This window comes from Heteronotia binoei, chromosome 9 (genome assembly GCF_032191835.1).
Source record: "Heteronotia binoei isolate CCM8104 ecotype False Entrance Well chromosome 9, APGP_CSIRO_Hbin_v1, whole genome shotgun sequence".
Taxonomy (NCBI): Eukaryota; Metazoa; Chordata; class Lepidosauria; order Squamata; family Gekkonidae; genus Heteronotia; species Heteronotia binoei.
The window spans coordinates 43,087,518-43,105,352 of record NC_083231.1 but is presented as its reverse complement, the minus strand read 5'-3'; the positions used below and the strand labels follow the sequence as shown (position 1 = coordinate 43,105,352).

The following is a 17,835-nucleotide window of genomic DNA, read 5'->3' as shown; positions in this document are numbered from 1 at the left end:
TTATGGTTGTATACAATAAGATAAATAGACAGCTTCCAAGCATATTATTATTGTATGCACTAATTACTTTTTAAGTTCCTGAAGGGCTTAGAGGAAGGTAGGAAGCTGTCTTAGTTGGTAGTGGATGATAGGACTTGAAATAATGGGTTCAAAGTATGGCTAGGGATATCAGTGGGATATTAGGGGGAAAGTCTTAACAATAATGGCAGTTCAGTGCTAGAATCAGTTACATGGGAATGTTGTTGGCTGTCCTTCCTTGAATGTGTTGAAGCAGAGGTTGGACAACTGTTAGGCAGGGATACTGCACCTGCATGGTGCAGATGGTTGGACTGGATGGTCCTTGGTCACTTTGAACTTTCAAATTCTGTGATTCTATGAATGAGACTAGTAGTTTTCAAATATTTTGAACAGGGATGCATGACTAAACTTACTGTATTTTTCAGGAACCACTTGAACAGTAACAGCATGTTGCTTTCCCCCACCACATAAATGTAGGAATCTCACATCAGTTAATATTGAATGTGTACATTTTATTTTTTTTTCATGGTTTGTGTTTATATAGCATTATTGAACAGCAGTCTGTATTTCTTGGTCATTTCATACACCATGTAGAGCAACACCCAAATTTGCAACTTCAGAGCCTCTTCTGCCATTAGGGATGCCACCCTCCAGGTGGGATCTGGGGATCCCCTGAAATTACAGCTCTTCTCCAGATTACAGAGATCAGTTCCCCTGGACGAAATGGCTGCTTTGGAGGCTGGACTCCACTGAAATCCCTGTCTGCTCCAGGCTCCACTCCAAGAGTTTCCCAACCTGGATCTGGCCATCCTTCCCCCCAGTCCACCCATGTTAGACCTCATCGCTCATGGCCTCTCGAACCACTGTAAGAAAGCTGTGACTCAGTTTAGGGTCCTGACCCACGTTTTGAAAACCACTGAATCATACAATGGTAGCTAGAATACATGAGACACTGAAAGTACACTACTCAGTTTATGACAATGTTGGGGATTACCTGTGAATGTCCAAAATGTGTACTGCTTTTTTTCTTATGATAAACTTTACATACAAGCTAGTGTGGCATCTAAATTATATGACTTTTATAACTTAGTTCTATAATGTTTTATCACAAATGAAATTAGATAGTATCATAAATAGTTTAAAAATAGTTAAAATGCCCTTTTGTATAAAATAAGCAATAATTACAATTCTGATATAAAAACTCATTTTGGCAATGCTCCCCATCCTTCACATAAGGGTTACTGACAGCAATTTTTAAAAACTCAGGTAAACTAACAGTAACCAAGATTTTCTTTTTGCTTATCCATTTATTCTAACATACATTTTGGAAGCAAATAACAATATTCTTCTTTAAAGGAAACTGAGGTAATGTTTTAGAATTTATTGCTTGTTTGACGGAAATGGCAGTGGACTATATTCATGAAAATGAATCCCTTTGTTTGTTGTTATCTTCATAACTTCTCCATTTAATGCATCATCTTCAAGTATTTTTATCAGTCCCTCAGCAACTAATGATGGCCTATAAATTAATTTCAAATGATAAGAATTAGATGTGGTTCACTACAGATCATACTTCTGTATCCATGAAAGGTGGGGTGAGGAGCAGAGGTATAATAAAACTGCAGTCCTGTTTTTGACTATGCAGGAGAACCAAAGTTTCATTGAGGCTAAGAACCATTTCATCAGGATGCTTGTGCATGGCAACATGACAGTAGAATGGCCACACATTTATTTCCATGGCTTTGACACCTGCTGAGATATTCATTCAGCATGAAGTACTTGGTTCACTACATCAGTGGCTCCCAACCTTTCTGGCACCAGGGACCAGTTTCATGGAAAACATTTTTTCCACAGCCCAATTGCTAGCAGGCCACAGTCTGGTACTGGTCTGTGGTTGGTGGTTGGGGACTCCTGCACTACATAATGAAAATCTACATTATGCAGAGACAACTGGAACCTCAGAAGTTTTCCATCTGGCTTGCTGCATAGCCTTCAGTTCCAAGGGATCCACTACTCTGAATTATGGTTATCAGGTGCCTACTCTTACTTTGAGCCACACAAATAGTTCTATAACTCCCTCTGCTTATTACATATGCCACTGTCTTTTGTGGGGACATAGGCAAATAGCTGTTTAACCCTCTCCAATTGATATAAATAGTAACAGAGGATTTATGAGAATACCTCCATCTGTTGCATCGGGGGGGGGGAGGGGAGGGAATATCATTGGGCAGAGTAGAGAGGCAATCCATTTGGGCTTTGCTGAATCAAGCTTCAGCCCTGTATGACCTAAAATGTCACAAGACCTATGTTTTGGCTCATAGTCTTGCTAGATATAAAATAAGAAGTGGAAATCTGGGAAATGAAAGCAGCATAACAAACACAACTGTGCTGGCTAGCAGAGAAGGCCAATCTTTTAAAATTTCAGTTCTGTATCAAATAGGGTTGCCAAGTCCAATTCAAGAAATATCTGGGGACTTTGGGGGTGGAGCCAGAAGACATTGGGGCGGAGCCAGGAGCAAGGGTGTAACAAGCATAATTGAACTTCAAGGGAGTTCTGGCCATCACATTTAAAGGGACCATGCATCTTTTAAATCCCTTCCCTCCATAGGAAATAATGAAAGATAGGGGCACCTTCTTTGGGGGCTCATAGAATTGGACCCCCGGGTCCAATCTTTTTGAAACTTGGGGGGTATTTTGGGGAGAGGTACTGGATGCTATGCTGCAAATCTGGTGCCTTAACCTCAAAAAACAGCCCCCCCCCAGAGCCCCAGATACCCGCAGATCAATTTTCCATTTCCTATGAGAATAAGTCTCCATAGGGAATAGTAGAGTTCCCTCCCCCCATTTTCTCTCTCTCACTCACACACATGCTTAACTGTCTCTGGTGCAGCTGTGCTGGTCTGAAGCAGTAGAACAAAGCAGGAGTCTCCACAACCAGGTCTGGAAAGTACAGGGGCTACGCTGCTTTTTACACACACACACTCACTTGTCGAAAGGAAAGCAAAACAAACAGAGGGGCTGCACTCTCACACGGTCTGCTGTTGCTAACCCTTTCCCATGAAGTACTTCCTGCTCCAATTTAAAGGCACACACACATTTTAAAACTGTACTTGTTTGCAGGTCCTGCCCAAGATCTAGCTGGCCGGCTGGCTGGGGAATAGGGTTGCCAAGTCCAATTCAAGAAATATCTGGGGACTTTGGGGGTGGAGCCAAGATCAAGGCTGTGACAAGCATAATTGACCTCCAAAGGGAGTTCTGGCCATCACATTTAAAGGGATGGCACACCTTTTCAATGCCTTCCTTCCATAGGAAATAATGAAGGATAGGGGCACCTTCTTTTGGGGCTCATAGAACTGGACCTCCTGGTCCAATCTTTTTGAAACTTGGGGGGGGGGTATTTTGGGGAGAGGCACTAGATGCTATACTGAACATTTGGTGCCTCTACCCCAAAAAACAGCCCCTCCCCAGGGCCCCAGATAACCGTGGATCAATTCTCCATGATTTTCTATGGGAATAAATCTCCCTAGGGAATAATAGAGTTCGCAGCAGACATTTCCCTCCCCTCCCCCTGCTTTCTGACGACTCTGAAGTGGGGGGAGGGCCTCCAAACCAGGGGATCCCCTGCCCCCACCTGGGGATTGGCAACCCTACTGGGGAGAGCCCGTAAAGCCCATGAATCCCCCGTTGGGACCTGGAGATTGGGAAGCCTAAGGGGAAGGGAAGGGGCAAAGAGAAGCTGCTGCGATGGGGATGAGTGGAAGGCAAAGGGAAGGGGCGAGGAGAAGCTGCTGCCATCGGGCTGGGTGGGAAGGGAAGGGAAGGGGCAAGCTGAAGCTGCTGCCATCGGGGTGGGAAGGGAAGGGGCGAGGAGAAGCTGCTGCCATCGGGGCTGGGTGGGAAGGGAAGGGCGAGTTGAAGCTGCTGCCATGGGGGCTGGGTCAGAAGGGAAGGGGTGAGTTGAAGCTGCTGCCATCGGGGCTGGGTGGGAAGGGGCGAGTTGAAGCTGCTGCCATCAAGGCTGGGTGGGAAGGGCTGCCATTTCCCCCCCGCTTCTGGATTTTTGGCAAGCGGGGGGAGAAGGCTCTGAATCGGGGAGTCCCCCGCCCGGGGCGGGGGTTTGGGAAGCCTAGTATCAAAAGCCAGTAAGTAATACAAAAAGGAATATCAGAGTTGAAAAGGTTTTAAAAGGAAAATCGAAGGAAAGGCCTAAATGCTTGGGTTTATTTTGTTAAGAGAAAAAAACTTAAAAGACAGTATAGAAGTTTCATAAAATTATATAATAGGGAAGTATATAAAGAGAAACATTTCTTCTTCTCCTATAAAACAAAAATTCAGAAACACCAATGAAATCTGCTTCCACAGTATGTTCATAGCTGCTATGTGGCTTTAAAAGAGTGTTAAATGAATTTATGAAAGAAGCTCTATCAATCATAGTTCCGTATACGTATCTCTAGGTACTAGCTATTGGTAGCAATTGGCAATCAGTAAGTGATACAAAAAGGAATATCACAGAGCTGAAAAGGTTTTGAAGGGAAAATCAAAATAATCAAGTTGATATTCCTCCACCTTTGTTCCCATTTGTGATGATCAATGAGGCCATAACCTGAGAAGCTATTAGGAGTAGGGTTGCCAGGTCCCTCTAGGCAGCTGGCTGGGGATGGGGAGTGGGCTTACTGGGAGCAGAGAGTCTCACTAAGTGTTTTAAACAAGGCCCTTGATGTGATGTGATTTCCAACATGACCCGGAAGTTATGTAGGCATGTTGAATTAGCTTCTACCACAGAGTTTTTGCCCCCAAACTAGAGTGTCGCCCCAACATCCCTGATGTGCCTATATCACTTCCGGGTCATGCTGAAGTCATGTTGGGAGTATTGCTAAAACATCAGGTGAGACTCCTTTTTTTTGCAGTATGCAGTAAGTCTTCCTCCCCTGCCTGAGAGCAGGTGGTGAGGACTGGAAACAGGGTACCCCCACCATCACTGGGGGGAGCTGGCTTTCCTAATTAGAAGGAAAGCTGTGTTCTAATTTTTAGAGGATTTTGGAAGTTCTGCACTGGAGATGTGAGCACAAAGTGTGTGTGTGTGCACACACACAAAACTCCACTAGATTCAGGTACCAGCAGGGAGACCCTGATTGCAGTGTGATGCCTGCTTTAAATGAAGGTAGGAGGCATTTAGAGTCACTAAGGACTGCAATGGATATTTGGTGGGTTATTTTTTTCTTAAGTGCTCTTAAAGTTGGGCTATCGGACCAGAGTTAGCATGGAGGTGTGCATGCACGACTGTAGCAAGTTACTCAGCAACAATCCTGGACAGGCTAGTGTGATTTTCCTTTTGGGGCTGGAGTGGGAAGTGGTACCTTCCATTCAACATCCAAGTTATGGCTTTGGGCAAGAAAGAAGACTTGAATATATTTTCCCTGTTCTTTGGAAAGTCTAAGCAAAGTGACAAATTTCAGACTGGGAAATGGAGCAGTTTAAAAGTCCAAGACGGAATAACTGGTTGAAGGGCTCTTTTTGTAGCAGGAACTCCTTTGCATATTGGGCCACACACACCTGATGTAGCCAATCCTCCAGGAGCTTACAATAGGCCCTGTACTAAGAGCCTTGTAAGCTCTTGGAGCATTAGCTACATCAGGGGTGTGTGGCTTAATATGCAAAGGAGTTCCTGCTAAAAAAGAAGCCCTGAGTGATTGTATATGCATTGCAGAGATAGAGACACACTGAAACATACCACACAGGATTACTGGCTGTCCATGCCAATATATCTGGGCATCTCAAGCAGAAAGCCTCATATCCCCCACACTATGTTTAATAATGTTGGTGTCTTCTTTAGTTTCTTCCTTCTGCAGTCTCCCTAATGCATTTTAACTATGTGTAACATGCTGTAGGATAAGGTAACCATTATTTTACTCACGGCAATAAACCATAGAATTCCATCATATTTTTGAGCTCGTCTTTGTATGATAAAAATTGGCCCATATTCTCTTCCTTTTCAACTGTTTGAAGAATTGGTGTGTTAACAAAACCAGGACAGATCGTATTTATTTGTACACCATAATTTCTTGCCTTAGAGACCATCTATTAAAAAAAAATACACCAAACACAGGCATGTTAAGTGTTCCTATTCTGTGTTTACAAATCTCACTCGATTCTGAGACCAAATGGTATAGAGGTAAGAATGTCAGACTAGGACCGATTTAGCGCTCACTTTTACGCCACTCTCACGTCTGTCTTCTCAGTGTGGCGTCCTCCTGATTTCTCACTGTTTGTGCCGGGGCTGCAATAAATATAGTGGTTTTCTCACAGCAAACGGAAACCACTAAAAACCAGTTTCTGTTTGCTGCGCAAAACTGCAAGGTCTGCTGCAGCCCCAACGTAAATAGTGGGAAATTGGGAGGATGTCGCGCTGAGAAGATGGATGTGAGAGCAGCGTAAGGTGAGTGCAAAATCAGCTGAGGATCTGGGAGACTCTGCCATGGAAGCTTGCCATGTGACCTTAGACCATTCACACGCTCTCAGTCTAATGTACTTTACAGAGTTGTTGTTAGGATTAAATGGGGGAAAGAAGAACAATGTAAGTTGCTTTGGGTCCCCATGGGGGAAAAGGTAGCATATATGTTATGTATATGATTTGTAGTATAAGATTCCTGCCGGGCTCATTGGAGCCAGGAGAGCAGAGCTTGGGGACTTGGGAACAATGGGCAGTAGGATCCAGATACCTGCTGCCCTGCACCAATCACAGGCCCCCTGCCTGTTTGAATGAACCAATGGCATGCTTGCGCGGGAACCTGGAGTTGTATATAGGGATGGCCCACGGGCCCATTCTCCAGTCTTGTTAGTGCAGCCATCTACCATGCTGCTTCTAATAAATGTAAATGGATGGTATTAGAAATATTGTAGACTTCTGAGCTCTAAAATAGCAAATATAATCATAGCCAGTCATAGATTCAAGGGTTTTTTTAAATGATGAGAAAATAAGTTATATGTAACTAGGCTAATTACACACCGTGGCATTCCAGCTAGAAACAATTTGTACATCACTCGTTTACATCATTCTAACAGAGACAAGGAGCCTTAAAGTCCAAGTTGGTGGAAGGGGAAGCACACAGATTGTACTGTCCACCTGTCTCTCATGATTTGCTTTCTCCTTTCCTCCCAATAGCCTGGAGCTAGGGAAGAAAAGAGAGAGAACTTGGCCTATTGCCACTCTTTAGGTTATTTTTGAACTCATTAACCAATCTTTGTTGACCACTAGTATAAATAATTTGCCAAAAAACATATTTCATGTTTAAATAATAACTTGTCTGTTTTTCAATACAAAATCTATTAGCCATTGCCAGATTGGAATATACATAAATTTTCTGTCTAGATTTTTGCTGTTGTCATTTCAGGTACTTTGGTTTCATTTTGTCCAGATAACCTGGGCACTATTCAAAATATCAGACAATTGAATTCTAAAGAAAAAATGATTTTATTTCTTTAAGACATTGATATCCTTCACTTTCCCCATCATGAGTGGCTCTAGTCTACTGTTGCCAGTTGGGAAGGTGTTGGGGACAGGACCATTTATGGGCACAGAGTGGAGGAAATGGCATCACACAGTAATCTAGGAATCTGTCCAAACTCTATGGTAAAAACCACTGAAATTTGGGAGATTTTTAAAATGTTCTGGCACACCACGATATCCATTCCATGTACCAGGAATGATGATATGGCATCACGGGATGCTGTCCCCCCACTTTTACTCCCACCACTCCTTTGAGAAGAGGCTCTGAGCAGCAGGAGTAGGCAACTTGGTAAGACTAGTCCTTTTACAATGAATGAAGCTCACAGTTGCTTTCAATACCTTAAACCATTTAAGTTCCCCTCTCCCAAAAGAACTTTGTTAAAGTGGGAAGGTGATTTTGTTATTAGGAAATAACTCTTTAGCTGTTCATACTCACAGCTATTGAACGTGTGAATCCAATAACCGCATGTTTTGATGCACAATATACTGGTTGAGATGGAACAGGAATAAGTCCTTTAATGAATGAAATAAAGCAGATATGAATATTAATTAAAAATCAACATACATTTTAAAATAATGCATGCAAAAATGTCAGCCTATATACATTAACATTTCTGCTCATAGATTTTACCTTGTAGCCTGACTGAAACAAGGAAAAGTTAAAAAAAAAAAGATTTATTTCATTTATTTACACAATGTCTAAAAGAATGTTAGACCATGATCTGGAAGGCCCAGAGTCAAATCCCTGCTCTGCCATGGAAGCTTGCTGGGTGACTCTCTGAAAGATTATTCTCTTTCAATATAACCTACTTCAAAAGATTATTGTGAGGATAAAATGGAGAAGGGGAGACAATGTTTAATGTTACTTTGCATTCCCATTGGAGAGAAAACTGAGAAATAAAAGAATTAATATTCTTAGATGCCTTTGCTGTTGAATGTCAGTCAAGGTGATAAACATAAAACATTTTAAATGCATACAAAAATGGTTTGAATTTATAATGAAAAGGATAATTTGCATAACTGATTTGCTTACAGTTGGGTACTTTTGCTGCTTGTTCACTGCAAGTACAAAGTAGGGTTGCCAGGTCCCTCTGGGCAGCCAGCAAGGGAATGTGGGGGGTGGGATGGGCTTATGAGGAGTTTATCCCACATTTCAATGATGTGCCCATGTGACTTCAGTGTGACCCACAGGGAGCAATGCTCTGGTTTGGGGGCAGAAACTCTATGGTAGAATTCGCTTTTACCATAGAGTTTTGGAAAAAAATGGAGTATTACCCTGACATCCCCATTGTGCCTACATCATTTCTGGGTGATGCTAAGTTGCATAGGTGTGTCGCTGAAATATCCAGTGTTCCTCCCTTTTTTGGAGGGTAAGTCTGCTCCTCAGCCAGTTGATTGGCAGTGGAGAAGTGAGTCCTGGCAGCTGGGAATTCCACTGGGGGCATCTCTAGTGCAAAGACATTTTTCATCAAACTGGTCTGGCTACATTTGCAGGTAATGCAGTAAATGGGATTTTTTCTCTCTTTAAAAAAACAAACAAAACACCTGTGCCTGGCTTTCAGTCAAAAGTTTCTGAAAGAATATTAACCATAACAATATTATTATATTTTATCCTAAACGTACTCAAAGGAGTTCAGAATGATGTATATGGTTTTTCCTAACTCCATTTTATCTTCATAAAAGCCCTGTGAGGTAGGTTATGCCGAGTATGTGTGACTTAACCAGTGACCTTTTATAACAAAGCAGGAATTTCAACCTGGGTTGCTGCAGCTACCGTGGTATGCTATACTGGCTCTCAGTACAATAGATAGAGTTACAAAACAGTATTTGCATTTATGGGAACCAATTTTCAATAACCTGTTCAAAATGAGCAAGGGCAAAATATCCAGCTTGGTTAGAGCATGCATGTTAAATGGACTGATATACTAGGGGAAAAAAATATGAAAGGACTCAGGGGTAAGCCTGAATACTGTAAAGCTGCAGACAAACACAGTTTGTAAGGTATTTGTAAGGAGAGAAAAATATCTACAAGACTGTTAGAGAGAGCAGAAAAGAAGCAAATGGGGCACATTATAAATAAAACATCTTTCTTGAATGTGAACTAGAAAAATAATCTTGGTAGAACTGCTGCTCTCCATCAAACTGATGGACTATAAAACAAGGTGAAGAAAGGAGTCTTCAGAGGTAGAAATTGTAAGATTATCTTTTGCTTAGCTAAATTACAAAAATGCTATCTGTAATGTAAACAATATATATTTATATTTTATTTATAGAATATATCTAGTGTGTAAGATAACATACTGTTAGTATTAATAAACAATTAGAAGTCAATAATTTAAGCTAAATCTACAGTTTTGGAGATATTTATAAACTGATGTACCACCTGGGTTCTTAGGCTGGCAGGAGTTAAGAATGTAAAAACAGTTGTTAGTTTTCAGCTTATTGTTCTCATTCTTACAAATGTCTGGCTGAAGCAAGCCTTGTTCAGTCCTCTATGACTTGTGCTGTAGGTGTTTTGAGCATCACGTTCTTGTTGGTATAACTTCCCATGTTTATTTAAACTGGAAGTAATAATGTTTAACAAACACATAGTTTCAAGCTATGACTAACACTCATTATAACAGAAAGGAAATTCAAAGATAAGGCATATTCCAAGTCCTTAACCTCTTACTGTTAGTACCATTATAACAGTGTACATCTAGGGAGAATGTCAAAACTTGAAACTAAAAAGGAAACTTAAATGAGGAAACCTAGCTCTTTATATCTTCACTAGCTATTTCCTTTATGCTACAGATATCCAGTTCAGCTATGATCATAGAATCATAGAGTTGGAAGGGATCTCCAGGATCATCTAGTCCAATCCCCTGCACAATGCAGGAAATCCACAAATACCTCCCCCTAAATTCATAGAATAAGCATTGCTGTCAGATGTTCATCAAGCTTCTTTTTTAAAAAAACCTCCAAGAAGGAGAGCCCACCACCTCCCAAGGAAGCCTGTTCCACTGAGGAACAGCTCTATCAGGAAATTCTTCTTAAAGTTTAACTAAAAACTTTTGATTCAGTTTCAGCCCACTGCTTCTGGTCTGACCTTCTGGGGCAACAAAAAACAATTCTGCACCATCCTCTATATGACAGCCCTTCAAGTACTTGAAGATGGTGATCATGCCACCTCTCAGTTGTCTCCTCTTCAGGCTAAATATACCCAGCTCCTTCAGCCTTTCCTCACAGGACTTGGTCTCCAGACTCCTCACCATTGCCCTCCTCTGGACACATTCCAGCTTGTCTAAATCTTTCTTAAATAGTGGTGCCCAAAACTGAACAACAAAGTCTAGGTGAGGCCTAACCAGAACAGAGTAAAGTGAGAGTATAATGACCAATCAGAGAATATCAGCGAGAGTATAATGATCAACCAGACTGCACTGGGGCAGTGCAAAGATCTGTGGAGGAATGTGGTTTACTTTGAAGGTTTGGACTATACAAAACCTTCACCTTGAGTTTTAAAGTATTTCTTCTCTTAGCAGAGAACAGGCAGGAGATGGGGGGGGGGGGGAGGGGGCGCACCTTATCCAGCCAGCCTTTAGAAATGCTAATGGTCAGCTTATCCCTCTGGCTGGAAGGTGACCCTAGTAGACAACAGGAGATTTAAAATGCTAGAACAGGGATGGCCAAACTTGCTTAACATAAGATCCACATAGAATAAATGTTTGAGAGCTGCAAGAAATAAATATCAGATGTCTGATAGCAAACAGGCAGGCAGAAAAGAAGGAAGGAAAATAGGTGGAGGGAGAAAGAAGTGGAAAGGAAGCAACTTTCAATGCATTCTCCAAACTGCTGACTGGCTGGGTTTGAAAAAGTGATTTAAAAATAGATGCCTTCTCCAAGCTGATTGACTGGTCGGTGGGGGCTTTGAAAGCCACACAATATGTGTGAAACAGCCACATGTTGCTCCCAAGCTGCAGTTTGACCACCCCTGTGCTAGAACATAAATTCTTGGAGACTTCAGGAAGGTTTTCTTGACCCATGGGGAGTGGGCAAACAGAGATAAAATCCTTTTGGGGAGGCTGTTTCTGCTAATTCTGTCTTGGCAGTCAGACTTGTGCAACCTGAGCTCCTTCTAGCCAAATGGCACATACAGACCTCAACAAAACCTCCAAGGTAATGGGAACCTTTTGAAACCACTGTAACTTCTAAATTAAAGAACTTGTCTTAGGATAATATCAGCTAGGTCTATACAGAGTTCACAGAGAACAGAGAATTGTGCATTTTTTTTGGATCCTTTGCTCAATCTGTTGCTATTCTGAGGTTATGCATGTGGGCATTTTCTTGCTAATAAATATTTTCAGTTATTTTAGAAAGAATACTATACAGACACCTTGCTTAACAAATGACATAACTTTTCCAGTATAGGTTTCCAAGTTAATACAGTTTTATAATTTTTAATGCTGGTTGTTAGTAGGGTTGCCAAGTCCTCTTCATCCCCCAGTGGGGGACATTCATGCGTGCGACGTGCAATGAAATGATGTCACCCAGAAGTGACGTCATCAAAATGGTGGTGCCCATACGGGGCTTCTCTAGGCATTTCCAGGAAAACTCTATGGTTTTCCTGGACACTGTAGCCATTTGGGAGGTTAAAACTCTATGGTACCTATTGTACCATAGAGCTTTACCTCCCAAATGTCTAAAGCATCCTGGAAAACCATAGAGTTTTCCCAGAAACACCTAGAGTGGCCCCACACGGGCACCACCATTTTGATGATATCACTTTCAGGTGACGTCATCATGCCAGCAACACAGGGGGAGGTCCCCCCTGCCGGCCCAATGTGGGCCGGCGGGTTGAGAACCTCCCAGGCGGGAGATTTCCCACCCGGACCAGGGAGTTGGCAGCCCTAGTTGTTAGGGTTGCCAGATCTGTGTTGGGAAAATACCTGGAGACTTTGGGGGTGGATCTAAAAGAGGGCAGGGTTTGGGGAGGGAAGGGGCCTTAGCATGATACAATACCATAGAACCCACCCTTCAAAGCAGCCATTTTCTCCAGGGAAGCTGATCTCTGCCAGCTGGAGGTCAGTTGTTAAAGCGGTAGATCTTCAGGCCCCACCTGGAGGCTGCCAACCCTACTTAGTTGTTCTCTGACCACATTGACTTCTGCTATTCAAACACACTATTTAAAACTGGCATGAGAAGAAAGGGAGATGATCAGCTGGCAAGTGACTAATGCCCCAGTGGTGTGCAAGTGCAGCAAGATGCCTCCATGGTAACCAGACTTTAGGGAGCAGGAGACACAGGCAAAACCTTAGAATGAAAGGGGGGCTGGCAGTGCTACTCTTCTTGGTGGGTAAGTCCTACAAAGGCCAGGTTGTGGCAGTGGATGAACTGAAAGAGGAAGAGCGAAGCCCCTTGGAAAGTTGGAAAAGTTGGGTGAATGCCAAATGGAGATTTGAGTGGCTGCTGGTATCCAGATGCCTTGGAGGGCAAAATGGAAAAGGGCTCATGAGTCAGTGTGATCTTTCACTATAAAGTCTGTCTGGAAAGTATATAACTTCCTAGTACAAAAGCACAGCCTGTCTTAAAAGTATACTGATAATAAATTTACTGCGTTTCTAAAAGGCTCTATCAGACGATTTGGACAAGACACTTTCTGCAGAACTCTCTGGTTACTCTTATCTCAAAAAGAAACATACAGACAGATCTTGCAGACCTCACTGTGCTGTCCGAAGTGCACAAGAGGACATATGACATTGTCTTTCCTGCCATTGCTAGCTCCAAGACCCAGCTCCCACTGCAGTCCGCTGTGCCATCCATAATCTTTCTTTGGGTGGGGGGGGGGGGTAATGGTTAAAGTGTGTTTAAGAACACATGGGTGCAAAGAAGAGTCATCACCGGGAGGGAAAAACTGGCACAAATTGACCACAATTGACCAATGGAAGTGCTGTTCTGCCAGTATAACCGTTGTCCTACTGGTGGAATGGCATCTTTGGAGCCAACCCAACACACATTTAAACAATTTTTTCCTGACTGTTTTCCAATCAGATCAAAGATTTAAGAAATAAAACATGGCAAAAAGCTAACACATTGCCATTTTGTGGTTTGCTGAACTTCATTAGTCAGTAATGGCATCTCTTTGTAAGGGAAACTAGTGCTTGTTGTTGCATTAAAATTAGGGAGAAAGGTCATAAAGAAGCTCTGTTTTTGTCCTCTACAGTACAATGGAACAGGATGTATTGTTATAAACCGTCTGTTCTGTCCGCTGCAGTACAGGACTCATCAACATTCTCTCAATTGGATCTCCATGGAATATTTCTAATCTGTGGTAAATCCAACAACCACTACTCCGTGGCAGTTGTGGCAGTGAAGAAACAATTATTTCTCCACCACCATTGCATCCACAGAACAGACATGAGAAATTCTTCCTGGTTGTTAGGCACCTATTGTGTACCAGCCTACAGAAGGAGGTAGACTGCTCTGCATCCCACTGTAATCATTTTGCTAAGCACTTTGTAGACAAATCTCTTGCATCGGTTCTAATTTGGACTCCACCTTAGCTGTAACATGATTATATGGTCCCAAGGTGCTAATTTGGCCAGTTTGTGGAATAACTTTCAACTTGTCCAGTTTAAAGAAGTGGACAGGATTCTTGGAAGTTTGAGACCTACCATCAGTCTATGTGATCCTTTCCCCCACTAGCTGCCTAAATTTATTTTTAGGGGGCAGGGCAGGTGAGAGAGGGGGTGGTTGCCCTTGCCTTGAAGTAGGCAGTTGTGCACACTTTTTTTAAAAAAGCACCCTACACTGGACCCTGGTGAATTGAATACCTACCACCCAGTCTCAAATGTGCCATTCTTGAACAAGGTGATTCCAAAAGAGGGGGCTGGGCAATTTCAGGGATTCCTGAATGAACCAGATTGTTTGAATCCATTCCAATATGATTTCAGGCCTGGTTATGGGGCTGATATGGCCTTGGTCACCCTGGTGGATGATCAGCAGAAGATGGATAGCAAGAGTGTTACCCTGTTGATTCTCCTGAACTTCTCAATGGCTGTTGATACCATTGATCATGGTAACATTCTGGACTGTGTTTCAGGGTAAAAACTGGGAGGCACTGTTCTGCAGTGGTTTTGGTGCTACCTCTAAGGTTGATTTCCGAATGTGGTACTTGATGACTGTTGCTCTCTCCATTGGCCTCTAGGATCCTGCATGTTTCTGACTTTTTCTCCATGATTTCCAACATCTACTTAAAGCTGCTGAAAGAGATCATCCACATATTTGGACTGAGCTGCCACCAATATGTGAATGACACTAAATCTCATGCTTCCACCAGAGCCAGGGACAGCTGTGGAAACTGTGAACAGGTTCCTGGAGGCAGTTTTGGATGGATGAAGGCTAACAAACTAAACCTTAAAATCAACAAATCAGAGGTGCTACTGGTGGGGGAAAGCTTTGACACAGGAATTGGGACATCTCCTGTTTTAAATATGGTTGTACTCACACTAAAGGAACATAGGCTGTGGCAAATCAAATGCAAGACTGTGATCAGGCAGGCAAAAAGAGACTATGAGGAGCATAATGCAAAAAACATAAAGACCAACAATAAAAATTTCTTCAAATATATTAGAAGCAGGAATCCAGCCAGGGAGGCAGTGGGGCCCTTGGATGACCAAGGGGTAAAAGGATTACTGAAGGAGGATAGGGAAATGGCTGAGAAGCTGAATGCATTTTTTGCCTCCATCTTCACTGTGGAAGATGAGAAGTGTTTGCCCGCTCCAGAACCACTAATTTTGGAAGGGGTGTTGAAAGACCTGAGTCAGATTGAGGTGACAAAAGAGGAGGTCCTACAACTGATAGACAAATTAAAAACTAATAAGTCACCAGGTCTGGATGGCATACATCCAAGAGTTCTGAAAGAACTCAAAGTGGAATTTGTGGATCTTCTGACAAAAATCTGTAATCTTTCACTGAAATCTGCCTCCGTTCCTGAGGACTGGAAGGTAGTAAATGTCACCCCCATCTTTAAAAAGGGTTCCAAAGGAGATCCGGGAAATTACAGGCCAGTCAGTCTGACTTCAATAGCAGGAAAGTTGGTAGAAACCATTATCAAGGACAGAATGAGTAGGCACATTGATGAACACGGGTTATTGAGGAAGACTCAGCATGGGTTCTGTAAGGGAAGATCTTGCCTCACTAACCTGTTACATGTCTTTGAGGGGGTGAACAAAGGAGACCCAATAGATGTTGTTTACCTTGACTTCCAGAAAGCTTTTGATAAAGTTCCTCATCAAAGGCTCCTTAGAAAGCTCGAGAGTCATGGAGTAAAAGGACAGGTCCTCTTGTGGATCAAAAACTGGCTTAGTAATAGGAAGCAGAGAGTGAGTATAAATGGGCAGTCTTCACAGTGGAGGATGGTAAACAGTGAGGTGCCGCAGGGCTCAGTACTGGGTCCCATGCTCTTTAACTTGTTCATAAATGTTTTGGAGTAGGGAGTGAGCAGTGAAGTGGCCAAGTTTGCAGATGACACTAAATTGTTCAGGTTGGTGAGAACCAAAGAGGATTGTGAGGCACTCCAAAGGGATCTGTTGAGGCTGGGTGAGTAGACGTCAACGTGGCAGATGAGGTTCAATGTGGCCAAGTGCAAAGTAATGCACATTGGGGCCAAGAATCCCAGCTGCAAATACAAGTTGATGGGTTGTGAGACTGACCAAGAGGGAGATCTTGGGGTCGTGGTAGATAACTCACTGAAAATGTCAAAACAGTGTGCGATTGCAATAAAAAAAGGCCAGCCATGCTGGGAATTATTAGGAAGAGAATTGATAACAAATCAGCCAGTATCATAATGCCCCTGTATAAATCGATGGTGCGGTCTCATGTGTACAATTCTGGTCTCCGCACCTCAAAAAGGATATTATAGCATTGGAGAAAGTCCAGAAAAGGGCAACTAGAATGATTAAAGGGTTGGAACACTTTCCCTATGAAGAAAGGTTGAAATGCTCGGGCCTCTTTAGCTTGGAGAAACGTTGCCTGCGGGGTGACATGATAGAGGTTTACAAGATAATGCATGGGATGGAGAAAGTAGAGAAAGAAGTACTGTTCTCTCCTTCTCACAATACAAGAACTTGTGGGCATTTGATGAAATTGCTGAGCAATCAGGTTAAAGTGGATAAAAGGAAGTACTTCTTCACCCAAAGGGTGATTAACATGTGGAATTCACTGCCACATGAGGTGGTGGTGGCTACAGGCATAGCCAGCTTCAAGAGGGGATTGGATAAAAATATGGAGCAGAGGTCCATCAGTTGCTATTAGCCACAGTGTCTGTCTGTCTGTCTATCTATCTAGATAGATAGATAGATAGATAGATAGATAGATAGATAGATAGATAGATAGATAGATAGATAGATAGATAGATAGATATAATTTCTTTTTGCCACTGTGACACAGAGTGTTGGACTGGATGGGCCATTGGCCTGATCCAACATGGCTTCTCTTATGTTCTAAAGGAACAGATATGTAGCTTGGGGATGCTGCTGGATCCAGGCCTCCTGTTAGATGAACAGGTGGGAGTGGTGGCCAGGAGTGCCTTTTACCAGCTTTAGCTGGTGAGCCAGCTGTGTTGCTTCCTAGGCAGGAAAGATTTTGCTACTGTGGTGTATATCCTTGTAGATTACTGCAGTGCTCTTGAGGTCAGGATATCTGAAGGACTGCCTTCTCCCATACCCATCCACTCTGGTTATCTTTGGAAGCCCTGTTTTGGGTACTTCTGCCATCTGAGATGATGGATGGTGACCTGAGAAAGGGCCTTCTTGATCATGGTGCCAAAACTTTAGAAGGAGATTTGTTTCTCTCTCTCTATTGTTGTCTTCTGTCAGTGGGTAAAAACTTCGTGGCGTTCTCTTTCTGTTACTGTCTCTCATCTCTGGTTGTGTTGTTATGTGTGCGCATATATTTTTTTTACTAAATTGTTTACTTTATACTTTATTTAAAATGCTGCTTTAATGTTGCAGTGTTTTACTATTTTGATGTTCACCACCTTGGGAACCTTGTTTAGGTGGAAAGGCAGCACAAAGAGGTTTCTAATAAATAAATGTAGGATCCTCACATAACAAAAGACCATGGGTGAGTTCCCTCCTTTCTTCCTGTAACATTTTGTCAAGGTTGCTAGTGTTGTTGCCCTACATTCTGACCAATGATGTGGAATGGGGAAAGCTACATGCATGATATATCAATATTACAACTTGAGAACTCTGCATAAACATTCTTGGGGATGAGAGTGGAAATCTGGATAAAGGGCTGCCATTTCTGCTTGCAGTCCAGAATCAACAATC

General features: G+C 42.6%; 1 protein-coding gene across 1 annotated transcript in view; it reads right to left on the bottom strand.

The window, feature by feature from the left end:
- Positions 1-509: 509 nt before the first annotated feature.
- Positions 510-17,835, bottom strand: part of HPGD (15-hydroxyprostaglandin dehydrogenase) — a 29,225-nt gene continuing 11,899 nt past the window's right edge. The window contains exons 5-7 of the mRNA XM_060246518.1: positions 7,962-8,038; positions 5,933-6,096; positions 510-1,537 (exon numbers count right to left, since the gene is read on the bottom strand). Coding sequence (XP_060102501.1) covers positions 1,399-1,537; positions 5,933-6,096; positions 7,962-8,038 — 380 coding nt within the window. The 3' untranslated portion in view covers positions 510-1,398. The remainder of the gene's footprint in view (positions 1,538-5,932; positions 6,097-7,961; positions 8,039-17,835) is intronic.